The sequence below is a fragment of the Phalacrocorax carbo genome, chromosome 16 (assembly GCF_963921805.1).
Source record: "Phalacrocorax carbo chromosome 16, bPhaCar2.1, whole genome shotgun sequence".
Classification (NCBI taxonomy): domain Eukaryota; kingdom Metazoa; phylum Chordata; class Aves; order Suliformes; family Phalacrocoracidae; genus Phalacrocorax; species Phalacrocorax carbo.
Window position 1 is genome coordinate 6211091 of NC_087528.1, and position 27573 is coordinate 6238663.

General features: G+C 39.0%; 1 protein-coding gene across 3 annotated transcripts in view; it reads right to left on the reverse strand.

Annotated features, from left to right (window-relative positions):
- PRKCA (protein kinase C alpha) overlaps window positions 1-27573 on the reverse strand; it is a 163933-nt gene that overhangs the window by 81490 nt on the left and 54870 nt on the right. For all 3 annotated transcript variants that reach the window (XM_064467307.1, XM_064467308.1, XM_064467309.1), the window contains exon 3: window positions 21452-21534. In XM_064467307.1, the coding sequence (XP_064323377.1) occupies window positions 21452-21534 (83 nt within the window). The remainder of the gene's footprint in view (window positions 1-21451; window positions 21535-27573) is intronic.

A 27573-nucleotide genomic window follows, 5' to 3' on the forward strand; every position in this document is an offset into this window, starting at 1 on the left:
TGATTGTGGAGTGCCTTGAAGGCTTGTGAGAGGCACTGTAAGAATGCTAAGTGTCATGCTGACACCTACTCCTTGCTGTGCTGCGGCAATTCAGAGCAGGCACAGGGCTCAAGAGCATCAGGAGCCCCTCAGCACAAAATCAGAAAATGGAATTTCTAACTGGTGGGGAAAGGGTCAGGAGGAAGAAGCCATCAGATGAATTCATTGGTGTAACATGGTTTAAGTCACAAAGACTGAGCTGCAGGATGGACTAAGTGTCCTGACAAACCATAGGTGGTTTCCTTACAAAATCAGACTAAAAACTGGAAAATAAGCAGGTAGCGATTAGGAGCATGCAGCAAGCTCAACAAAACCTGTGCTAATATTAAAAGCCTGCTTTTGCATTTGCTACCATTTCATTACTGACTTGATGATTGTTTCTAGGTTCTTAATGAATTCAAACTCAATTTACTCACAGTAACATCTAGCTTTAGTAAATTTTCTTCTTACATATTGACAATGGAATTAAATTTTCCTCTTTATTGCAGGATGATGAATTTTGTAGCTAAATCTCAAACTTCAATTCAAAGTGCTTAACAGATACTCCATCAGCCTTCACTGAGTCACCCAACAGCCAGCAAAAATTACTGTTTGCCTTCTCTGTTGTTCTGTCTCACAAACAAAAAAAACATTTTTCTTTTCTGCAGAATAATTACATTTATTTTAAAATATCATTAAATATATTTCAAAGAAAATTGTGGAATTCATTTGTACGGTCACAGCATCTCAGGATGTAATCAGACAGGATATTGTGGATGCAGCAGGTTTATGCAAGGTCAGGGCAGTGAAATACCCCAAAGGAAAACCCAACACAGCAAAGGAGCACAAGTCACAAGGTGCTTTAGCTTCAATGGTGCTGTTAAAGAACTGCTTAAGATTTGCTTAAGATGGTGTTTTAAGTCTGCTGGACAGTTGCTTACAGCAAATTAACCTGGAGACTAAAAACTGGCTCTACATTTCACTGTTTTTTCCACTTTTTAACTCACTTTCCTACATGAACAATATAATCAGCAGAATCTCAAAAAATTCATTCTCGTTGATGAGACCTGTAGCATGCTGCTGTGCTCACCAGCCCCCTTTCTATCACGGACTGCTGCAAAGGAACTCTGAAGGCCACAAAAAATAGGAAAGATTCACCAGACAAAATTATTTTATCGTCTGAAGGAAAAGTGGTCAATTGCTCAAAACTTCTGCCAGCTAGTTAATGAAGACACTTTGGCAGCGTCTTCTGCAGACGCTACTTCCAGCAAGAAATGAAACACCATCTGCACGCAGAGGGAAGGGAAAAATAGTGGCTTTGTATTAAAGATCAGTTCCTGATCAAACATCCAATATGGGAGCAGAGTTAGGGCTCAAGAGAGTAATAGAAGGCCAAACTATTGTGTTAAAAACATAATTAATAAATTAAAGGTAGCAAATAAATGCTGACATAAACTTAAGGGAAATACCACTATCAATATCCAGTCAAGTGAAATCCCTTTAATAATAATAGCAGAATCAAAAATCATAGTTTATTATAGAAAAGAATCTGACTGTCAATGTCAGTGGAGGCAGGTCATAACTTAAAAACCTATCAGCAGTCCATACGCTGTCTATTCAAGAAGAGTTGTCCAAAAATGTCTTAAATAGGTCTAAAACTTAAGCAGCTATGTAAAGCACAGATGTAATAGAATAATTCAACGCTATATCATTAGAAAAATTACATAAGAAGTGCAAACATACCTAAAGATTTTTCATGTCTCCCCATTTTAAATATGGAATAGTTGTCAAGTCATGATACATTAAACATAGTATCTGTTCATCTATTAGCTAACTAAAGTATTATATCTGTACTAAGAGCACCCTTGCTTATCACAGAATCACAGAACGGCAGGGGCTGGAGGGGCCCTCTGGAGCTCACCCCGTCCCACCCCTGCTGGAGCAGGCACCCCCAGAGCAGGGGCACAGGGCCGCGTCCAGGCAGGGGGTGAATGTCCCCAGGGAAGGGACCCCACAGCCTCTCTGGGCAGCCTGTGCCGCTGCTCTGGCACCTGCACAGGGAAGAAGTCTTTTCTCATATTTAAGTGGAACTTCTTGTGTTCCAATTAGTGCCCGTGGCCCCTTGGCCTGTCATTGGGCACCACTGAAAAGAGCCTGGCCCCGTCCTCTTGACACCTGCCCTTCAGATATTTATAAGCACTGATGAGATCCCATCTCAGTCTTCTCTTCTCCAGGCTGAACAAACCCAGGTCTCTCAGCCTCTCCTCATAAGAGAGATGCTCCTGATGATCAGTTTCGTAGCTCTTTGCTGGATTCTCTCCAACTGTTCCAGTTATTAGCTGTAGATAACTGGTCCTTTCGCACCCAGTACAAGAGATCCTTCACCTCCCCAAAGAGCTCTGAAGATAAACTTCTGAGAATCAGAAGAACAGCAGCAGCAGAGAAGACGATGATGCCATCACCACTGCAAACCATGCCAAAATGGCAGCTCCAACAGTGACACCCAAGGACAGGAATAGGGTCAGGGCAGAAACTGTGGGAGCCCCATGGAAAGGGGGGAAGGGGAAGCACAGCCTCGGAATGAGCAAATGAACACTAGTTAGGAAAAAGAACCCCAAAGCAAAGACCTAACAGAATAAAAGCTGAGGAAGAATGCATATTAAAGTGTGTCAAAGACTGCTTAGTAGTCAAAGATGACAAATCCTGAACAACAGACCTCATCAGAAACTTTTATTAGATTTTTCAGAGAAATGAATGTGCAGAATCCCAGACTGAAAGTGCCTTTGTACAAGACGTGAGGAGGCTGATAAATTGAGGATGTAATGAATCTGGAGGCAAAGGAGAAAAGGAGCTGTGAAGACAGGCAGGTACAAGCCAAAACCAGAACATGACCTTGGGGCAGCACACAGAAATGTAAGAATGAAACACGGCCCCAAGTACACCTGAAACACTGCCACGCCGCTAGATGAGAAATTTCAGTCCACATGCCCAGGGGGATCCACACCGTTGGGAGGTGACCGCACGCTCCAGCCAGGGCCTCCGGACTTGCCAGCTCAGCTACTGGCAGCCCCGGGGCTCCCGCGGGCCGTGCCGGGGAGAGGGGAGCAGGGGAGCATCTCTCTCCTCTGCTTCCCTCGCGCCCTGCCACGCAGGTGGATAGCGCCCTTCCTCCCACGCTCACCGAGCGCTGGGATCCCAGCTCTAAGTTATCAGCAGGAGGAGCTGCACATGTGTTGTAACGTGTTGTATTTCTACTTGCACCTGATGTAACTTCACAGGGGTTTACTCTTTACTTTGTTTTTAAGTCCCTGTTATAACGGGAAAGATACACATTTTTAGTTCATCTTAGTTATGCAGATTGGCATTTTTTCCCAACTTTTTTCAAACAGAGAGTAAGTTTGTCTCAAGAGACGACAATTTATCTTGAAGGGACTGTACAGACTAATAACATGCTTTGAATAGTATTAAGGAGGTCAATCTGTCCAATTCATTTTAATTGAACTAGACACAGACGGTATATGATTTAGTTTAATTAGGCTCTAGATGAAGAACATCTCAGCATAAGGCATGCCAGTCAAGGATAACCCATTAAATAGCACCGTATATTTGAAAATACATAAGGCCAAAAAACTTGCTGCTTAACCGAGACTGGTGGTACAATATCCCCTTCCATCTAAGGATCAAAAGACCAGTCTCATGAGAAAGAATAAGGAAAAACTTCACAAGGAGATATGTGTCTAATACATTCAGAAGAGAGCGCATTTTGGGAAAAATGTATTTATTACAGAAGTAATACTGATTCTTTCACTTTAGAGACGTAATACCATATGGCATAGTACTCTACCACAAACTATAGTCACCATTAAATAGATTACTCTACCCATCCATGAAAGAGATCTAATTATGGAATATCTTTAGCAAGGACTTAATTCAATTTTTTTTCTTTGGTGGGTTTTTTTTTTTTTTTATTACTACCTGTTAGTTTTCTCCCTTTATTGACAGACTTCACTTTAAGTTGTTATCTTTTAGGTTAGAATAGCATTAACAGACTTTTAAAAACTAGCTATACTTGGATTATTTTGCACAAGGTCAGGGATATTGAAGAAATCCAGTTAAAACAATTATCCTAAGTATCCTTTTTTTACATTATTATTCTCACAAGTTTTTGGAACCAACAGTTTCCTGCCACTGGCATTACTTACACCTCCACCTCTTTTTAATCACAATGAATAAATGTCTAAAAAAGCTGCAAAACTTATAAAAAAAGACGGGGGTGACTGTGCAACACCATATTTTAGGCAAAATATTTGATGGTTATGGGTACATTTACTTCAACAAGCTTCGCAGCAAACGCACAGCTCATCGCCGTGCCCCTGTGCAGGTAGTCACCAACAGAGATCACGGTGGTCACACAACAACCACCTGCAGAAGAAATTTCTCCTTACTGCGGCTATTTGAGCCTCATAAAACAGAAGGACAGCAGGAGTACGCCATATACCTATGGTACCATTTCATATTCCATTTCCTACTAAATGCACTATTAATTTTTTATCTGATTTTATAGGCATCGTTCAACATCATTACCACAGCAGCAGAGTGTTCATTCCATCACCACCAAAGGCAAAGGTATTTCTGCCTGGGAGTTTGGAGAAGATGCACTGACCATTTCTACGCAGCCAACATTTTGCTAGGCGCTCTGAACTGAACAGATGCAACGTAATATATTTTGCATCTTTTTAGCTTTTATTATAGTTGCAATCTTACATACTCTTCACTTTTGTGTTGAAGAAACAGTTTAAATACCGAGTTTGTAAATCAAGCACAGTTCATTAAGCACTGAAAAGACTCCCACTGGCTTAGATGCAAATTTTGTACTAATGTTAGAAATGCCTAGAAACCCACTGTTTCTGAGAACTTCTCCTGAATTTGTCTTCACTGTCAAGATTTCCACCGCAGTATTTTGCATTCAGTACATTTTACGAAACTCCGCCGTTAGCCCGCTCAATTCAGAGAAGCTCTCATTTATATAGAGACTTTTCCCCTGAAAAATAAGTGATTTCTTAAAACTGGTATGCTGAGCCATATTATTTGCAGTACTGAGGTTTTTCTTCCATCCAGATATTAGTGTTAACTGCAATGCTTTTTAAACACATAGGCACCAGAAATACTTTATGATACATGGTGACAACGCTTATGCACAAATAGGCACGCAGCCGTGTAAGAAAAAGGCAGGGCAAACAGCATATATCTTATTATTTTAAATGGCACACAACACACTTGCACACTCCCAGATTAGGTGTTTATGATTTATTTGCCTAATTTTCAAAAGCACCAAGTGCCAGCTTGCAGCTCCTGTTAACTCCGCTGGTGAACACAAACACTAATGAGCTTGTAAAAGGAACAATATCTGTGTATAAGCCAGACGTGTGTGCACGGACGAGGAATTTCATACCCTCTTTAGGGCAGGGCAGATTTTGCCAGAAGGCCATAATTTAAGAAAATAAAAAAATCTCATGTTAAATTTATCTTCATGCGTGACATTCTCAGCAGACAAAAAAAACCATCTACTTATTAAGGAGGAACTTGATTTTTAAATGTGATCATTTTGAACCACAACTTCAGGAAATGTTTGATTTTTGGAAGCCTGTATTGATTAAGATGCACTGGTCTTTTATTGCCATGACTAATAACCCAAATTCTTGGAGCGTATCCCAACAGTATTGGCAAACAAGCAGTAATGAACCTGAATGAATGAACTACTGTGGCAGGAGCAGATAGATTAAAAAAATAAAATGCAGTGCAATGACAGCTAATGTGAAAAAAAAAATTAAAATGGCACTTTTTTCCTCATTCCCTCATTCCTCATTTCCTCATTCGCTTTAGAACTACTTGAAAATAAACTTTTACGATAGTAGCCATTTCTGGTCTAGTATGTCACTAAAGTGACTTAATGTAGATATACAACGTATCTCCTCGACAGGGCGCCTACAGTAGTTCAGGTATATGTTCTGCTGCAGAAGCAGTCTCCTCATTTGACCCGAGGGCTTTATTGTTGCCAAATACAAAGCGCTAAGAAACACTTTGATTTGATTTGAGCTTGTAAGATCAGTAAACAGCTGTACCTTCTCACATAAGAGCAAAAGATTAGTCTGGAATGGTAGAATAGAACACTTTCTACCCCTCTCATTCTATAATGCGCTTCCAGCGAATAATAATAAAAAAAAATGGATGTGTATTTCTATTTCTCTTAATTTTACCTCTGTGTGGCATGTTTCTAAATTAAGCATGTTAAATATAAAACCGCTCGCGTTTGACTGAGGTCTTTCATATTATTTATTGCAAATCCCCCTTGTGCAGGAATATTGAACAAAGTCGGTTGATTGCAGAGTTCTTTTTATTTTCATGAATGGTTCAATCATGCTCTTGGCACATGAAGATACAAGTGACAGATGTTAAACGAAACTCTGAGGGATTACACATTTCTCCTAGAAGTTACAGGACTGCTTTCATTTCCACTATTTTTTTCACTGACCTTTCTATCTTTTTTGCTTCTGCTTCTCCAAAGCATTTTCCTTCCTCATGCACCCTTCAGAGGCCAGAGCCATTTGGGAGCTACGGGCAGATCAGGGAGGAAGCCAGCAATACGCAGCATGGTATGCTCAACTCTCTTATTCTAGTTGCCAATATTAAACCAGAGTATTGACTTCACTAAATCTCAAGATTGAGAACGGATTTCACTTGGTAGAAGAAGGTCAACATGATAAAAATTAATAAACTTTGAGAACAACCACATAAATTTAAGGCTCTGGATAGTAAAATTCTTATTTGCTTTAATTAAGTAAAAAGCTTTTTAATATGGTGAAAAATGAAAGCCGTTAATGTGCACTGAGGAATGGGAGTTTAGGCTTCAGGTTTAACAATACAACATGACTCATTTAATCGTAAGTAGGTCAATCTGTAGGTACTAATATAGACCTTGAAAAAGAAAAGTGGATTTTGACTAAGGAAGGATTTCATAAAGCTATTTATAGAAGTGATAGCCAGGTCTTCTTCCTGTTGCGTGTTATGATTGTAGAGCTTGAATTATCTTTAATTAAATGCCAAGTATTTTCTCAGGAAGAAAACAATAACTTGGGATAATCCCAGATTTCAAGTGGTTCTAGAAAACTATTCTAGGAAAAAAAAAATCTGTGACAATGAAACTAGGAATCCTGTTCGTAAACACTACATGTATAGATGTATGGCCTATATAGTGTAGGTTTTACACATATTCTTAAGCCTGACTGTTCCTAACTCCCTCAAACTTCATTGCTGCAGTCAGGTTGCTTATTAGCCTACTTTTGGACAAGGTATATCAGAATTTTTAGAAATCTCTACTTTTACAAACACTCTAAAACTAGCCCTTCGCTTATGCTCACTGTAGTCCCTGTTCAATCACAGAATCATGATTTGCTCTTCATGTCAAGAGATCAGACTATGCAACTGCACCTGCTAGCTATTTTCCAAGTCACAGTATTAGTAATGCCCACTGGAAAGGATGTGATCATGCTTTTTTTTTTTTACACTTGACAAAGACATTACCAGAAACAAGACCTATAAAAAGGTGGTGCCACACTTCGATGAAGAAATGACACAGTGAATTCTTTCAATAATATGGCAGCAGTGGTTTGCTCTGTTATTTATGCACACTAATTTACTTGGACTCTTCTTCTGCTTGCTTTCAAAGCTCCTGAAGTCAGCCTTCTAAACAGCAACACATGGCAAAGCACCTGTAGAACCATGCAAGAGGAATATCTGAAGCACAAAAACTAGAGCTACATTTTTCAATAGGTTTCTTCTTTTCTAAGTAAAGTCCATTAATTTCAACAATAGAAGTAAAGCAGGTAAATATGCATCCCATTTTTAACTATATTTTTTTTTCTTTGAAACTGTGAAACAAAGAAAGAACCATTATAAAAGTAGGCTTGGCTAAAAACAGAGATCAGGAGATTTCATTTTCAAGAAGTATCAGAGTATTAACATCAAGTTCGGATGTGTATTACACTAATTCCACACTTTCTTCATTCATGTTGGGGATGGCACCTTTCCTACCGGAATGACCATAGTCAAACATTTGAAAGACAGAGGAAAATGCTTTTTTATTCTTTTTCATATGGTCTTATCCAATCTCTGGTAACAGAAGGACAAAGAGAAGAATATTGACCACACAGACTGCCCATCTGTGATTTACAATTCACATACTTGCAATTAGACACCAAAAACAAAATTTAATGATAATAAAGCAATTAGTTGGATAGGAGAAAAGCTATTTCCAGACCAAAGGTATATAATTTCCCATCTCATTATAACTTTTAGAAAAAAAATTAAGACCCTAAGGTTCAGAAAAAGCTTTTTTAAGAGGAGTTACACAAAAATCAGTTTTAAAATTATATTGCTTCTAGTAAATTTAGATTTGAGATTTTAGGTTTATATAAACTCTTCTTAATTAATGTCCATGAAGTTAATAATTTGCTATTATTCTACTAGTTCTCCAGTGCCAATAGGGTCTAACCTACATAGCTACCAAAATAACCAGATTGCAAAAAACCTCCAAGTTTTGGACTTCTTTTTCTTTTTTAAAAAAAGAAAAAGAGGGAAAAGAAAGAAAAAAGTAGCCAACGCTATGCATATGCTTTTTATAACTATTTTTATAGAGGCTTTTATCTCCTTTCTGGTCCATTCTTTGCTGGTCTGATGCTCCTGTTGCCATAGAAACAGACCTGACGGTAGCTTTGTTACAGATTACAACCGTTTTCCCAGCACAGAGAAATCTCTTTCACACTGTAGTTCAGCAGGTACCCTTCTCATGGGGACAAAAAGAAGAAAGAATAAATCAGTCTCTGACCCCTATATCTATTAAGTTCTCATTACCAGAATTTATTAATGCTTTTGCTTTTAGTTTACAAGCTCAGTCTATGATCACTGGTACTTTAAGGATTAAGTTTCATTAATTGCATGGGTCATGCTAGTATTTACTTATTTACAAGGGAATAGCTGAAATCAAGTTATGAAAGGAATCATGGCTGGCATCATGTTACTTCAACAGAAGCACCCGCATTTTGTTTTTCAGTGCGGGTAATATGCAGTGGGCTTAAAATCTGTCTGCATCAACTTTCATTAGGCCATTGTAAAAATCTGACCAATTATAAAAATGAGAAATATTTTGTGACCATGATATCATCTAATACACGTTCCCTGATATCACTGGCTATTTCAAGACAAATCCAATCTTTCCCAAAGGCTGAAGAAAAATCTGTGAACTATTTGGATATCTTAAGAGTATCACCCCAATAATGGACAGCAAAAATTAAGAGGAAACAAACAAAATAACAAAAACATGCCCAAGAATGAACCTAAACTGTTCTTGTTCATGCAAAGCTATCCAAGTGCTTTGCCAGGACCAGTAAGATAAGTGGAGCTCAAATGGAAAAGGATGGCAGCTGCTCTCTTGCCAGTCAGGATGTATCTCTGCCTCTCCTCCCCTCCTGGCTCTTCCTCTCTCATCTCTCTATTCCAGGGTCAAACCACCTTGATCAAAGCAACCTGCTCTCTCCTACAAAGTACAAGGTGTTCTTTTTTCCCCAACCCCATAGGCGGTTTACCAGAGTTGTGTGATTTATATTAAGAAACAGAGGCTATACCGGTTTAACTCAGCAGTCATTAGCAGATTTCTCCCAGCACCCCCAGGAAATAGCTACCAATAATTTACAAAGATAGGTATGCTCTCTGGTGACACATGCTAGAATTATTTGTAGCATATGGGATCTACAGTGCTTTTCAAAATTAGCCCACTCATTTTATTCCAAATTAAGATTTCATCTAAATTTGGTGTAAGAACTGCCACCTCAAAAAACAGACAGTGCTAAAAACGTTTGGCATTCTGCATGGTTTTCTCCGTGGTCTGTGCCTGTGTATGCTCCTTCTAGCTAATAAGTTCAGTATGCCATTGTCAGACTTTTTTTAAAACACATGATTGTGGGGGTGGAACCCGATAGAAATGTCTATGGTACATTTTACACATGACATCTCATGTAAGAAAATAGGTTATTAGTAAGCCTTAAGCATTCTTCCCCGCTAAGCCCCAAAGTCATGCCATCGTATTTACATACAGTTTGAAGATAGAAACAATAAACTTTTGCAAAGGGTAATTATAAGATGACAAAGAAATAATTAAATTCAACTTAAATTGGGCTGTTTGAACAATGTCAACTTTATTTTGGGGAATCAGAAAAAATTCTGATTGTGAAGTCAGCACCCAGCAGATCGCGTAATCGTTTGTAGTTACTGCCCCTAAAACTGCACCCCTATCAAAAAGGTTTCTTTTTACTGTTGGGAACAACTTTGCTGAGAGTTCTCCTTTTATAATATCACTGCCTAATAATTGTTCTCCAGTGCTAAATTATGATGATCACTGATATTTTTAGTTTCATCCTTTATATAAATTTCCTATCTCAGTACTATTGTCTTTGTTTAACTACTAACTCTTGCAATGACCATCTGTGTTATATTGTATATTACACAGCAAAAACCTAGAAAATAAAAATATAAACTCTAATATTTTATGATGCAGTTATTCAGCATTTGAATTGTTTTGGATTGGGAAAATAAAAAGATATTCTTTATAAATAAAAAGCTTTCAAAGAGACTCTAACAAAGAACTGGTTAAACTACATGTCCAGTGTCTCAGGCGTAAACTCCGTAAACTGCAAGACTAAAGGGCTGCGTATTGGCTCTGCGTGGCAAGGTTTTGGCAGCGGGGGGCTACAGGGGTGGCTGCTGCGAGAGTCTGCTAGAAGCTTCTCTTATGTCCAGTAGAGCCCATGTCAGCCGGCTCCAAGACAGACCTGCCGCTGGCCGAGGCCGAGCCCATCAGCGACGGTGGTTGCGCCTCTGGGAACACACAGTTAAGAAGGGGGAAAACAGCCCTGCACAACAACCTGCAGCCAAAGAGGGAACACGTGAGAGGAACAGCCCTGCAGACACCAAGGTCAGTGAATGAGGAGGAGCAGGAGGTGCTCCAGGCACCCGAGCAGACTCCCCTGCAGCCTGTGGTGAAAACCATGGTGAGGCAGGCTGTGCCCCTGCAGCCCATGGACGGTAACGGTGGAGCAGATACCCACCTGCAGCCTGTGGAGGACCCCACACCAGAGCAGGTGGGTGCCCAAAGGAGGCTGTGACCCTGTGGGAAGCCCACACTGGAGCAGGCTCTTGGCAGGACCTGAGGCCCCATGGGGAGAGGAGCCCACGCTGGAGCAGGCTTGCTGGCAGGACTTGTGGCCCTGCGGGGGACCCACGCTGGAGCAGCCTGTCCCTGAAGGACTGCAGCCTGCGGAGGGGACCCACGCTGGAGCCGCCTGTCCCTGAAGGACTGCAGCCTGCGGAGGGGACCCTCGCTGGAGCAGTTTGTGAAGAGCTGTAGCCTGTGGGAAGGACCCGTGTTGGAGAAGTTCATGAAGGAAGGAGCGGCAGAGACAACATGCGATGGACTGAGCACAACCTGCTGACGGGGAGGAGGGAGAGAAATCAGGAGTGAAGTTGAGCCCAGGAAGGGAGGGGTGGGGGAAAGGTGTTTTAAGATTTAGCTTTTATCTTCTCGTTATCCTACTCCGATTTTGATTAGTAATAACCTAATTTCCCCAAGTCGAGTCTATTTTGCCCATGATGGTAACTGCTGGGTGATCTCCCTGTCCTTATCTCGACCCACAAGCCTTTCATTTTATTTTCTCTCCCCTGCCCAGCTGAGGAGGGGAGCAATAGAGCAGCTTTGGTGGGCACCTGGTCCAGCCGGGGTCAACTCACCACAGGCTGCAGTGGAAGACCTAAGCAAATGTGGCTTTAGTCTCACGCGCTTTGCGTAGGCAGTCTCCCACCATATATACCCTATAAGCAGGGTGTGTATAAGCAGAGGATTCATACAGCTCTTCTCAATAGCACAGTAAAAATTTTTCTATGCCTCTTCTGCAGCTGGACAAACTGAGAGTCGATTCCGGGATTGTGTTGTAGGGCAGAGGGAAGGGGTGAGGATTACAAGTAGTTATAAAAGTTCATGAACTTGTTCCTTTGTAATTTAATTGTATTTTTCTTGAGAATCATTCACTCTAGCTTAAAAAGCCATTTTAGTTGCAATAAAAGGAGCCTGCACTTTAATTTAGGACTATAAGGTACAAATGTATTCTCAGTAGCTGATAAATGCAAACATGTTCCAGTACATGAACTGCTTTCAAGTAACCTGTGAAACTGCTTTCAAATACTTAAATGAAGGCATTTAGGTGAGCAGTGCCATGAACACCTCCGTACAGCCAGCGAACAGCAACTAAAATCTGGCTCTGAAGGAGCACCGAACTGGCTGATCAGTAAATAAGCTGGGTCTGGGCACTGAGCAGTGGCAAACCCCCCACGGGCAGGTGAGGAGCACATTTCTGAACACAGGCAGTGCCTGCCAACTGGTGATGAACAGAAGGTGGAGAGGGTGACATATGGCTGGATTTTATTTATTGAGATGGGCGGGGAAATAGCATTTGGATCCTGAAGTATCTGGTAAGGGCAGAGGAATGTCAAGGGACATAAGACGCTGTCCCAGTTTAAGAGCGTTTGACTATCCAGTGAAAGAGTGGGATGGTGGAAACTGAGGCACATCCTCCCTACCTTATATGTGAACCTCCCTCAGATGCCAGCTGAATAGGAGCAGAATTCATGCACCATATATCAGAGCCTTTTTTGGGTAGTTTTCTCTCTCTAATTTCTCCCTCTTCCATTTAGAGGAGTTTTACCTCAGGACTGATTCTGTTCAAATTGAAATTTCATTGTCAATATACTTAAATACCCACATTTCATACTGAGCCATTACAGCTGTGCACAGTCCCATTTAAAAACAATTAAAAAACAAGAAAAGTTATATAGGGAAGTTTTTTCCCCGCAGTTAATTTTTAGGGCTTTGAGCTCAAAGACATAAGCATGAAACCTTTATTCCTCCATAAACTACTTTGGACACTGCAGCAGAGATCCAGAAGTCAGGGTAATCACAGGAAATAAAACACTTTTTTCTTTTGTTTTAAATTTTTTTTAGAGTACTTATTGCACAGACTATGATCTTGTTTATTTCGGGAACCTAGGACTAGTGTTTTGGGAAAGGGAAGTAGGAATAGAGTAAGAAATAGCATATTTTGGCAAAAGTACGTCTGCATTGTAATTGTTTTGTAACAAGACTATTACCTACTGTCCCCATCCAATAATGCCTATTGTAAATAAAGTCATCGTGATAATTTTCCTAATTAGAAAATATTAGAAAATATACAAATACGTCGAGTCGGTATCTCAATTTGTAAATAGTGGGGGCTTTATATTTTTTTGTTTAGGCCATACAATGAAAGACTAATAAATTTATTGCATCAGAGCTGTTTAAAAATAATTTTAAAAAATTCATACAGGCTTCTCTTTAAGGGAGCATTTTTGCTAATCTGGCAAGTGGTAAACTGTATCTTGCCAGATCTTCCTGCCTTTGTGTAGCTTTTGTGATGAAGTGAGAAGATTTTAGTTTTAATTAAAAAGCAAATATTTCTAGGACAAATTGCCTATTACCCAAAATTTAGATTAGCAATAAAAAACCCTCGGTGGCTATAATATTTAATCCATGATGCTTGCTTGTTGCTCAGGTCACTCATGATGCCGAACACGGATAATAGTTGCCTTTCGTTGTAAAAACAACCAAATGGTTAAAAGCAAATCAGACATGTCCTGCTGCTGCATTTCATTATCCTTGGAAAAAGGCTGCTAGGCTTTCTGAGTAAAATCCCTTTTTAACTAGTTCTACAGTAAGTCTTAATATTATGCTCCCGGTACTGCCTTTTCTTTTCATGAGGTTTTTTTTTTTTTTTAACTCCTGAGACCAGTAAAGCAACTGTCGTCTTCCACTCTGAGACCAGCCTCCTACATGTAAACAGTCTGGAACCATAATTAAAGGCCAGTGGGGAATAATAATAATAATAATAATGATAATAATAATAATAATAATAATAATAACAACAACAACAACAACAACAGTAACCATAATAATAATTCAGCATTACCTGGAACTGAACAGAAAAAGAAATGTGGTCAGGATGAACAAACCCTTCAGGATATCCCTTCAGGATATATTCATTTACTCCTACTTAATACAGAGGTGTGACTCAAGGAAGATCCTTCATATCATTTGTATCAGGACCACAACTATCAAAATGAAAGCATTGCTCCAAGCCTAAGGCCAAACCCAAGCTCACTGCTGTCACACTGGACTCCTGGACTCATTTATAAATTTTAATTTTCCACTGGTCCCCCTGCATACGGATTTTTGTGGTTCAATCTTCCTCCTCCCAACTCTAAAACCACAGAAACCATAAAATGAAAAGCATGACGGAGCCTTACAGGACTCATCTCGCCTCACCCCTAGTTCCAGTGGTGGCACAGATAATACCTACAGTGCTCTTTAGAGAAATAACCCCCCCCCCCAAAAAATCTGAATTTCTTCTTTTCGCAACCCACTGCAGCAGTTACCCATTGTTACACCCAGAAAACTTCACACCTATGTAGCTAATTCGCCCTTGCCACAAGCTGCCTGTATGATACCTGCCTACAATTTAAGAGACATTAAAAATATTCAAAGGTCATGATTTGAAGGCCTTTAACATTTTAGTTCTTGTCTAAATTCCTCTCCAGAAAAGCTGCAAAATTCTACATAAAACATCTCACAAAAAAAAAAAAAAAAGAGGAGGAATAATCATTTCTAACATATCCCTGCAGGAGATTCATCGCCTTTGTGTTAGAGGTGCTCTGTTGGCCAGTACTGAGGTTATGACCCACTAAAAGACCTGAGTCATCATCTTCTGCACAGCTGCCTTCACAATCCGTTCACATTGATCTTTTTTCTCCTCATGAGTGTGATTTTTTTTCCCATTTGTTTTATTAAACTGTATCTTAATACATGAAAAAAATTCTGAACTTAAATATTGTCCTCTAGTTCTTGTAAGCCCCTCCTACTGTCAACTGCAAATGGTGTAGCTACACATTAGTCCAATGTCCAAGCCACTGATGGAAATATTCGGCTCCTGCAGCATCCCACAGAACCTCACAGTTGTTCAATTTTAGACTGATTTTTCAAATGTGCTTAAGATAATAAAGCTCCAAAATAATTTCAATATCAAGAGGCTTATCGACTTTACAATCTTTTCCATATATGTCACCTTCAACATCCGCGAGGTCAGTTACCCTGCCAAATGGGATGAGATGGCTTTGCTGTTTCATTCCATGTAAGCCCACATCTGTATCTTATAAATTCATTCTCTTCTAGATGCTTCAATATTAAGAACTTGCTGCATTTCTGAGGCGCAGTGTCAGATTTAATCTCCCCTGACTGCACAGTCACTTGCTCTCATTTAGATTTTTTTCACTTTCTAATTTCTATTTATTTATTATGCTCATAAACCGTCTTTGGATCCTACGTTATTATAATCTGAAAGGAAAATACTGCTGATCGAGAAATGGTGATGTCTGAGTTGTTGTGCACTCTATTTTAAGTTTTATAAACTTGTACTGAAAAAAATTAATACGGTCAAACATTATTTTAAATTACTGGCGGGTTGGTTTGTTTTTTTTTTAATTCTATGGGGCATGGGATTGGGAACGTTTTAATACATCACATGCAGTTTGAAAACACCTCCTGGTCACTACGTTCCCTTAACAAAGGGAACAAAGATTTAAGTCTCAATCTTGAAGTAACCTTTTTGAAAGAAACTTGACTCGCTATTCCTTATTATTAAACACATCTTAACAAAGCTAGTTACAGCAGCAGTCAATGTTTGAGGTTGCTCTTACATTTTTACTGTAATTTACTCAAGTTTTAAAGCATTTCATCAATGACTTAAAATAGTTTTTATGAGCACCAAGCAATTTTCCAAAAACAAGTGTCTGAATTGGGGATGACGTTTCATGTAACACTAGAGTATAATAGCAGCAGGAGCTGTTAAATTGTACTCAATAGCATCACCATAAAAGAGTTGGCCGTGAAGAGAAGATAAATAATTTCTATTCAAGCTACAGAGAGTCATTAGATAGCAGCAAAATAACTTCCTGAGTTGGTATTTTGCTAAGACACCAGAGCTCACACCCTGCCAAGTATTAAGGAAACGTAAAATTTTTTGATTGTGTGAATTCTTATTTCATCTGAAACAGGATATTGTTCCCCAGGCACCATCGTTTCAGTACTACTCAAGGACAACCACTTTATTCGCAAGTATTATCTTCCTTTTGGCACAAACACAGACCTTTCAAGGTCACATTTCAGCTACTCTGAGTAAAGCAAAAAGAGGGTGACTTTAAGCTTTTGTCTCTTTTACACTCACCTTTAAGGCATTTAATTTTTAAGTAATAAAAATAATTTATTCCCTCTTTTAGAGAAATAGAATACTGTAGCAAGTAAAAATGTTACATGAGGAGACAATATTTGTACACCACTATTTTTAGCATGATAAAGACCACAGGACTTCTATACAGCTGAGTAGTCAAAATTCATTAAATACTTAGCTACATGGCGTCTAAGAAAGGCTAGGAAATAAGAAAAGATCTGTGGACAGTGTAGTCTGAAATCTCTTTTGTTGCTCTGACTGTATTTAAATACCTAGAAATTAAAAAATCACTTTGGTTGCAACTCTGAAATATATTTAGAGAAACTACTAAAATTGTCAGTGGAGCTCCCCCTTTCTGCAGGGGATTGCTGCAGCCCGAAAACGTTACAAAGAGCTTGAAAATAACTACACAATAGAAACCTCTGTACAAAATGTATTTTTAACGTAGTTTGATTCTCTCTTTCAAAAGAGCATTATTTTAAAGCTCTACTTCACCCTCACCCTTTAGCCACAGGTAGACATTTAGCTTTCATGAATGTCAGAATTAAGTTTCTAAAAATTCCTGCTTTCTCCCCTTTGGAGTCTTCCTAAGCGACTACTGAACCCCCCACTCGGAAACTCTCCACATCCCCGGAGGCGTGTAGCAGGAACGCCATACTATCTTGCCTCAAGACAAATCTATAAATAAGTTCTTGCCATCATGTCCTAGATACCTCGGGCCTCAGCAGGGACATCGCTGAACACTTACCTGCAAGAAATGCTTCCCCTGGCTGTTAAAGGCAGTTTTGTTTCTGAGTGGAAAGGTTTTGTATACTGAAACGCTTTGCATTCTGACCTTGACTGTCACCCATTGCGGGGCTGTCACCTGTCTGGCCGTTACCCTTTGGATTCTCCTTATTAAGTAGAACAATTTTAACTGAAAATTATTCTAACGATGTATTTGTAAGGATTGCCTCATTTATGTTAAAAGGACAGTGCATGGTAATTTAAAATATTATAATATGTAATAAATAACATTATAATATATAATTATTATAATTTATAATTATTGCTCCAGAAAATTTCCTTTTATTAATGACAATATTACTCTTACGTTTAATGGAAAGCCTACATCACGCAAAGACACCAGAGAATTTGAGTATGCAAATTAACTGTGCACCTGCATGAAATAATTTAGAAAAGGATTTTCTAACATTTAAAAATCCACTAAATATTATTATAAGCTTTATAACACACCACATTTTCGAACAAAGCTTGTACTAACTCGGATAGGAATAAGTTACTGAATTGTAAAAGGGTAGACGTTAGAGTCAAACATTTCAGTAAATTAAAGTATAACATTCTACAATCCTCTTTGTGTAATAGGACCCACCAATGTAGCACAATTTTAATAAAACATATTTGTTTTCTGTTCGATTTTAATCTTCAAAGTGTTTTTGAGATATCACTTCTGTGTAAATACTGAAAATGATCATTTGGTAACCCAAATACTGAAATAAGACATTAGGCTGATTTATTTAATCACCAAGGCCAAAAAAAAAACCAAAAACCAAATCACGAAATGCAGTCACCAATATTAAAGGCTATTAACAACCTGCCACAGAATTTCTTCATGGTTATAGAATCTGTTCTTGAAAAAATTAAATAGTCTCACACACAAATGTGTGCTCTCATTTATGAACTTTAGAAGAAAAACCCTGAAGAATGCATGTTTTTTAAAAAAATATTCAGGAACACTTTCAAGAGTCAAACCATTCATTATAGGCATAGAAGATCTCCTCGTGTCACCACTAAAACTGTCAATCAACAATAACTTCTCTTAACATCTTATATCACAACTGAGCACTAAGGTAAAACTAGATTTAATTGTTTTATTCTACTAGTGTTTTAGGACCGAACAAAGCAAATCAGCAACATATTGTTTGTAGGTATGAACTGTATTTAGGGAACAAGTAATTAAACAGACATTGTTTAATTGTTCAGACTGTTGCTGAAATTCAGGCCCCTTTGATGCTCCCAGGCATTTTGATTTTGCCCTTGACATCAGTGAAGCTGCGTTTGCCCCAGCCTGAGAGCTGCTAAACCATCTACGGACACACACATCAAGATGAATCTGGCACCAGCGCCTACCCTGGCTCATACCCGCTAATGGTGACCTTTACTCAGTTTGGTAATACCAGTCACTCACCTGACACACAAATTGTTGCCTGACAACTTCAGGTGAGAGCTTCTAGGAAAGCAGGTCCCGCAGCAGGCAGCGCACCAGCACTGCCCACGTACACAATATAGAAGGTGTACAGAGAATGACAGAATTCAGAGAATCCCCCGAATGCCATCCAGTGGGATGCAAATGGGTCGACTATACCATAAAGTATACAGCAACAGAAGACAGCAACAAGAGGTAGCAGCTATGGCTACCTTCTTTTAGAAACAGGGATAGGTGTTGCCACCTACCTACTGTGTGTTAGTTTAGTGACAAGAACGCTCACCCAGACAGGGGAGATCTGGATTTTAGCCTTTCTGCAGCCCAAGGCACTTCAAATCCACAACTTTCAAATTCCAAGAGACCATTTTAACTATTACACTTTATAGACAGAGCCTATCTCCACACTTCAAAGCTTAATGAATTCAAGAACTTTGAAAAAAGAAAGATGGACTTTATCTTTGAAGAAAGAAAAGGAAGGCTATGAAGAATAATTTTGGTTTCTTGCTCTGCCTTCATGATTGTTTTAATAGTAGAGTCTCCTTTGATACAATGCACTACGTAACGCTATGAGCAAAGCCAGACCGAGGACTGGCTTCCTTCCTTCCTGCGTTACAGAGAGGCTCTGTGACCACCTGTAAGCCTTTGCAATGGCTTCCAAGAAAGTGCTCTAACTGCTGCATTATTGTCAGAAGTCTCTTCCTTTGACTTCTGTCATGAAAATTGACCTCAGCTCAGTTAAGTGACTTTCTTTGAGAAAGCTGTGCTCTACGCTAAGTGGAAAGAGATGCTTTATGCACCGCCCTGAAGAGCTGTCAAAACTCCCAAGGAACGCATCGTGGCTGCACTGGCATCTCCTACGCCCTGGTCCCGTTCAACATGCTTAATGACCCTTTGGCAATATCCATGTTCTTTGCACAGGTAATCAATGTAACTGCTCCGTGCTTGAAACCTGACTTCTTGAATCTATCGGTGTGGTGACTGCATCCATACAAGCAGGGCCCTTAGCTTAGATACTCTGAATCTCACTGTTGGGAGCAATGCTCGTTTGGGGCGCCGTGGCCCTTAAATGGCGCCAAGTAAGCAGGACTGCAGCAGGAGCAGCTGATGCAGAAAATTTCAGATGAGGAGCTAAGCGCAAAAAAGTGAGTAGGAAGAAAAAGACAGCTGGAGATACAGACACAAATAAAATAACAGTGTGTTTCATGAGTTACCAGAACTGAATATGGAGAAAGATGGAAAGGTGGAAAGAAAGGCTTCAGTTACAGTTATATTTTTAATTTCATTCAGTTGATTTTAGCACTGATATTTTGAGTACTGTGAAGCTTCTTCTGTTGTAAGCAGTTGCCAAAGTAGTGGTAACTGAAGCTAGGTGACCTCTGGGGGAAGGTACTGTTCAGGAGCAGGCTCACGAGAGGGTCACCTCTCCAGAAACGGGGAGGGAGCAGGGGGAAAGTCAGGAAGAGACGAGACGCATATTCAGGACAGCAGTGTTTCTGCCACCAACTTCAGTGTGCTGCCACAAGGCTGTCAGACCTCACCCCTGCTCAACTCGCTCTGCGACCAGTGGAGAAAGACCAGCCACAGGAACGACCGAGGTCACCTAAGAGCTGGTTTGCTCTCTGGAAGCGACTGTCTCTATCAGCTAAACAGAAGAAACCTAATAGGTTAACTACACTCCTAACTTAAGCATTTTTCTTATGTACCTAAATTTAGATTATGTGAAATATTTAACAAATACACTGTTTTTAAAATTCTTCTCAGTTCTTCGACATTTCCCTGTATTTAAATTTAAAAATAAGAAAACTTTTTAACATCTCAAATTTTCCAAACCCCCTTGTGGCTTCTGCCCATATATTCTTCATTGATCTCATAGCTAGCGAATTAGAACAATTCACGAGAAGCTCATTAAAACCTAGCAAGAAAAGTCTTCTTGTGCATTTCATCAGAGAAGATAATAGACTACAATCTAGAGCATGAATATGTTATAAGAAACAAAACAGAGACATTTAGACAAAGAACACTTGGAATGTATTGTTCCCATAAGCAGATGTTAAATTACTTCACTGTAAAGTGGAATTTATAAAACCCAAAGAAATGTTATTTTTATGTGAACAAACAAGATTAGTTTATTATTTCAGCAGGGTGACAATGAAATTCTGGTACATGTGTCTCACCATGTAGGCAGATGTGTTGAAAGTAAAAACTAGTTGTTGACCAAAAATGCTGTGTGATAGAGAAGTATTGACAAAGCAAGATAATCTGGCGGTATCCTGACTGGTACACCAGCTCAAACATGAATATAACTGTTTCGAAAACCTATCTCAGGTAAGCCAGCTGGCTGAAGATTAAATGGTCATTTAATTGGAGCTATAGATCCTTGTGTGTAGAGAGGACAAGGACCACAGTCAACTCTGAAGTTATACCTTGAGATAAGATGGATACAAAGAAAGCTCAGAAAAAGCCTCAGCCTTTCCTAGGAATTCTTAATATCAAACACATCCCACAGAATGCAAACAAAAATAAAAAGCTGGCTATGTGCTTGGGTAAACACCTCAGGGTTGTCACATCCTGAGGGATATTGATTTTGGTCACACATTCATGATTACTTTTCTTACCAAAAGAAAAGATCCATGGTAAGAAAAATAATTTAAAATCCATGAATATTCACTTCAGAATTGTTAAAAACTACTGGGACTACAGCTACCTGTCATAAAGAGCCCACTGATATTGTTTGCAATGCATTCTCACAGTTAGGTGTAAAAACGTAAAATGTGCATAAAAGCAACACATTAGATGTCAATGTACTTACATCAGTGTCAGGTCCCTTGTCGGCCCCAGGACACGAGAAGGTAACGAACTCATGGCATCTCTTATGAACCACAAAGCAGCAAACTAGTAAGAAAAGGGAAACCAACAGTTAGAATGGCATAGGTTGTTTTTTTTTTTCCATTTGTAACAAATGTAATTACACAGGAAATAAAACTTATTGGCAATTATTTCACCTGTAAGTCAACAAATGAAAGCAGAGCCTAATGTTAAATAAAGACACAGAAGAAAGGCAGTCATCAAGTAAACAATAAAATCAGAGGAGATAAGCATGCACATTTAAAAATCAAAAGACTCTACATAATGATAAAGTTTTAATGTTTAAGACAGCCCATAGTGTTAAAATATAGTGTGGGATGAACAATTCTATGAAGCCACATTTCCTGCATCTAAACCCATATCTGTAAGAGGAACTGTCAGTGTCAGGCAAGAACAGGAGGAATAAATGAGGAACGTTAAGTTGGAATGAACCCCATCCTTGGGTATGGGATTTGTTCACCTGCACGCCTTAGCGAAGGTGTCTACGAAGAGCCAGTGTCTTTACTAGTTAGTTTCTTCTGTGAGAAACCAAAGCTCTGAGGGAAGACTGTTGTAGAGAACAAAGTGTTCTCATACCACAGAATGGCAGGAGATAATGGGAAGAGAAAATTAGCTCCTGATTACAGTATGACTCCATTTAAAATTTATGAATGATCTGAAAGAACTTTTTCTTTCTGAGATAAGAAAGCTTATTTTCACTTAACCATGTCATGTGACCGAGGCTATAGGCTGTCACACAGCACAGGCCATACATGTCCCCCCAGACCATCTAAAAGAACAATTTGCTTGAGTGTGCTTACTTTGAGAAGTAGGTATTTTAGCTTTTCACCCTCACTAGAGGCTCGTTCTTAATGTTAAACTTAGTTCAGATATCTCAAAATTGATCCACATTTCAACAAAACAGAACAATCCAGATTTGAGATTGTGAAAATCTTGAAATAAACACCATACCATCAAGCAATGAGTCAGGAAATTATAATTAAATGATTCAAAAGTAATTCACAATTTCTTTTCAGATAATACATTCCCTCAACACTTTAAATTTTCATTTCCAATCCATAAAAATACACTATTTCAAAGGACACTTCTAAAGAATAAAATAGATTTGAGTGCCAACTGCCAGCACTGAATTTCCTCAACTTCAGTGGAAACCAAATTAAATTATCTCAGTTTTTCTAAACAGCTCCTTTCATAAGGCATCTTTAACAGTTCTCTTTCCCATTTAAAAAGTGTATGAATTTCCTTCACCTAATGAAGACAGCTGAGAAAGATGTTACCAAGTGCACCTTCGTGTCATTGCAGCATGCAACGATGATTCCACCGTCACACCAGGCTGGCCTCGTTCACACCCTTAAGTCAGCTGTCTGGCTTTAAAGAAGTCTGATCACCCTTGTATCTTTCTCCAACTATTTTTCATCATCCCATGCAGCAATTGTCTCCAATGGTTCTATTTCTGACATGGCATATGTCTATTCTTTGGGCAAAGGGAATAAAATGGGCTTTGCTCCACCGATTCCAGATAAGCTCCGACGACTTCACATGAGCCAGAGTTCTGGCTCAAAGTATGCTGCCCACTTGGTTGCCTAGTTTGTTAATCAATCTAAATCCCAATGAATCCTACAATTATAATTTCGATGGTTTGTTTCTACCAACCGAAAGATCACTAAGTGGCAATTACTATTATTATTACTTGCAGCTGAAAAATGTTTCACTTCCAAATTGTATTTTTGGTTCCAAACCTTCCACTCTCGAAGACAATAGCCTGATTTATGTTTGCAGGAGTAAATCACATAAAAAAAAAAAATCTCGTTACATCCTTCAGAAAACAAAAAAGTTAACTAATTACTTTTGCATGCAGTGATCATACCGTTGTAAAATTCAACATAATAATCTATGCAAAAGATGTGAGAAATATCTCTGGAAAGGCTGTAGAACTAAGCTGCTTCACCGATGCCTGCCTTTCAAATCAGGATCTTAGACCAGCTGCTCCAACTCTGCCTTTATTCAGCAAGAGCGTATGTTACAACAACTCTGTATATTTGGGCATCTATTTTGGGCAATATTTAAGAAATACTGTAGTCTCAGCCTATCTCTGAGTTGACAGCCTCTCATAGCGCGTTAAAGAATTCATTCAACTACGGACAATGTCGACCTTGTTTTTCATATGGTGTTTCATAAATGTCAAGAGAGGTATGTAGGAAAAACAGTGCCACCCTTTGCAACAGCCTTGTTCTACGGTCATGAACTTGAGCTACTAACTTCCATGAAAGCAATGCTAATCACACTACAATGGAAACTCCAATTCAGCTGCCAAAATAAGTAAACCAGACAGTATTTGTCCTTTTGGACTTCATGCTACACTTCAAAAGAAGTCACTTATTAAGGCTTCAATTATTAATGTTGACTGGTGGACTTTTTAAAAGCCTTTCTGTTCAGTCTAATAGTAGACCAACTGTTGGGCACACCTCAACACCAACAGTCTCAATTCTTTTTCCTTTATTTCCCATTTGTATTTTTAATGGGTTACCTATCTCCAAAGAATTTGGTTCCTTAGTAAGCAATTCAAAAGCATCAGACCTGCCTCACCTTTTGAGAATACTCAAATGAGAACCAAAGAGTTTGACAGAAAAATAAATAATGGAATAGGCAACCCTCATGGAATCACAAAACTAAAGGGAAAAGGATAAGGGTTACCAGCCATCATTTCCATACATAAGATTTAACATCCACATTTTCATTTTGAAATCCAGCCATTAGTTTTTAAAGTTTTCTTAATTTCACACAGCAACACAGAGCTAGAGAATTCATGTAAAAATTTACTTAGTTCAGACAGTGCAAACAAAATGTTATCTGCTTAAAATAGCATGCCATTCTTTTAGGAATAGAGATGAAAAATAACCTCTCACTTGTTACTTGTTTTGAAAAGATGTTAATAGCTTCACATCACTTATTGCAGCTGTTAAGAAGTCACATTATGTTCACCACCTTCTTGTAATGAACGTTATATTACACTACTTTGCAGAGACTGCCAGGAAATTTGTTGCTTTACATTTTAACAAGAGTGTAAGTAGAAGTGAGCTGGCACACATTATGCATAGTAGCTCGAGAGCAAGTGGTATCTCGAGGCTGACAGTTAAAATTAAAAAGAAAATTATTGAGGTATTTTCATGTTTTGACAGTGTGATTTTGATCTGTGGTGTACATAATACGGCTGTGAGCTTCCAGCTCTAGACTTGCTGGAGATAAATACTCTCTCAGCAGCCCAGGGCGGCGGCGGCGAGGGAGGGCACAGGGAGGAAGGGAGAGAACAAAACAGGCCTTGTGTTGCAAAAACAGACTAACTGCTAGTTCTCCACTGGCATGCTGCATCTACCAGGCTGATCCCTCGCCCTCCATCCTCCCAGCAATGCTACAGAGAGCAGAAAATGCTAAATGTGTATCACGAAAACAAGGAAGAATGTGGTAAGGAGCACTCAATGCATTCTCAGAAGCAGCAGAAAATGCACTACATGATTTGTGGGATCTATGATACATAACGGAGGGCAATTCGTTCTATCCAACACTTCTCTGTCAGTGCACAGTACTGAGAAAAACATGTAGTTATTAATTATATATATATTGTCATCAGTCACCTAGAGTTACAAGGCACTGCCATAAATTTCAAACTGTTTTCTAAATTATGTGATGTGTGAAGGTTATCATATATTGTCGGGTGCAAGTTATCTGCTCAAAAATACTGTTACTATTAGCTTTCATATATGACACAGACTGGTGAGACAGAAATGAAGTATCAAAATAATAAATAACAGAAACAATCTTCTCTATTTTGTGATCTTATTGTATGATGGAGGGTGTCCAGAGAAAGGCAACAAAGTTAGAGCACAATTCTTATAAGGGTAGCTGAAGGAACTGGCGGGGTTTAGCCTGGAGAAGAGGGGGCTGAGGGGAGACCTTATCGCTCTCTGCAACTGCCTGAAAGGAGGTTGTAGTGAGGCGGGGGTTGGTCTCTCCTCCCAAGACCAAGCGATAGGATAAGAGGAAATCTCCTCAAGTTGCACCAGGGGAAATTTAGATTGGATATTGGGAAAAATTTCTTCACCGAAGGGGTTGTCAAGCACTGGAACAGCTGCCCAGGGAAATGGTTGAGTCACCATCCCTGGGGGTATTTAAAAGATATGTAGATGCGGTGCTTGGGGTCATGGTTTAGTGGTGGGCTTGGCAGTGTTAGGTTAATGTTTGGACTTGATGATCTTAAAGGTCTTTCCCAACCTAAATGATTCTATGATTCTACCTATAAAGGAGAAAAGCATTGTTTGGCCCCAGTCACCCCCACACCCTTTAGCCATATGTCTGAAGAGCTCTACAGCCACAAGCATGCCAAAGAACTAGGGGTAAAAATATAATGACAAAAGTCATATACTTTACAATTTGCATTTATTAGAAAAGTCCAACCGATATTAAAAAAAAAAAATCACTTTTATACTGCCACTTTTGGAAGAAAAACAACAGATTAAATGAGCCTTTCCAACAGACATAATATCTCTACTAACCACATTTGTTTATTTGGTAAAACAAATTAAGCTGCAAACCTAGAGGGCGGAGAAAACACTAGTGAGGATTTTTTCAAGTCATCTCTGACTCATTTTTGTAATGGTCAAGACTGTTCTCCCAAATCAAATGATAATTTTATAATATCTTAACCACCATAAAAGTTCTGTATGGTCTTCCCATATAAACAAACTTTAAACCTGTGGCTCTGCTGTTATGATGTAATTAGTTGCCCAACAACAACAGGTATACATATTCTTGCGTGCATAAATTGTTTCTAGGTTTCGAGTATTGATTCTTCCATAGGAAGTGGTAGAAGAGGTCTGGTTGTCAGCAATAGGGAAATGACTTTGTGTACGCTCAATATTTGTTGGGTTTCTGCTTTTGGGTTTTGAACAAGAATCGTTTCTGAATTGGACTAAGGAGTTACAACAGAAGTATAATATGCACGAAACAACTCTCCGAGTATACTAGAGAACTTTAAGGGCCTCTACAGTAGCTTGGAGCACTGCATAATTATGTTGCTGTTTCACATGCTTTGCTTTTTCAGTGAGGCCACAGAATTTCCCCAAGGGGCCCATATTACTGGCTGACTTGTGTTTTCTGCACGACACCAAGTAATGAATGAATTTGTCACATGACATGCATTAGTTCATTCTAAGATTAAATATAGCAATTACATTAAACAGAAATAGGGTACTCCTTCAAAATAGACAAATCATTTAATTACCAACTACATTTGTTATTTAAATAAGCAGTACTGTTTAAATAAATTTACTAGGAAAAGATTAAACTCGGGAACAGGGAATACTTCAAGAGCAAGAAGAGCAACAATTAAGAAATAGGATTTAGGAATACTTGTCTTCCTCCTTTTCTGAATATATTATGATTATAACTTGTAAAAAAAATGAAAATCCCTTTTATATTAAACAAGGCTGTAGATTATAAACCAAAGTCAGATGAGGTGCTACCTTTGAATGTTATTAGAATACTGAATCACAGGGAATTTTTAAAAATTACATTACCCTAACTTTTCAACATATATAATTTATAACACATCAGCTAGTTTTTCTGCCAGTGTTTCACCCCATCCAGAGGAGAATGCTATCTCAAGCAAATATCCAGGCTAATGCTTAGAACTGCTATCTGCAATCTTTCCACTTGGCATTTACAACACCTTTCTCCCTAAAACAGCCTACAGCCCAGCAAGATACAGTCTGTTCCAGGATAACATAGTTAATAAGAAAACCAGCCACCTCTCCCCATCACCTTAACCTGTTACTAAGCTTCTTTAAATTCTTTTGTAACACCAGTAGGTCACACAGCACCTTCATGGCACTGATCTGCGCAGCGCTACACATTGCCTGCTTCATGGACTGCCTTAATTTTCATTGCAGTTTCTGCAAACCTCAAACTACCTTCCCTAAGCAGCATCAAAAACCTACCTTGAAGTCAAAGTATACAGACTACACAAAATCAATATTGAAAAATTAGGGCTGATGCCTACTTCTAAGCTCC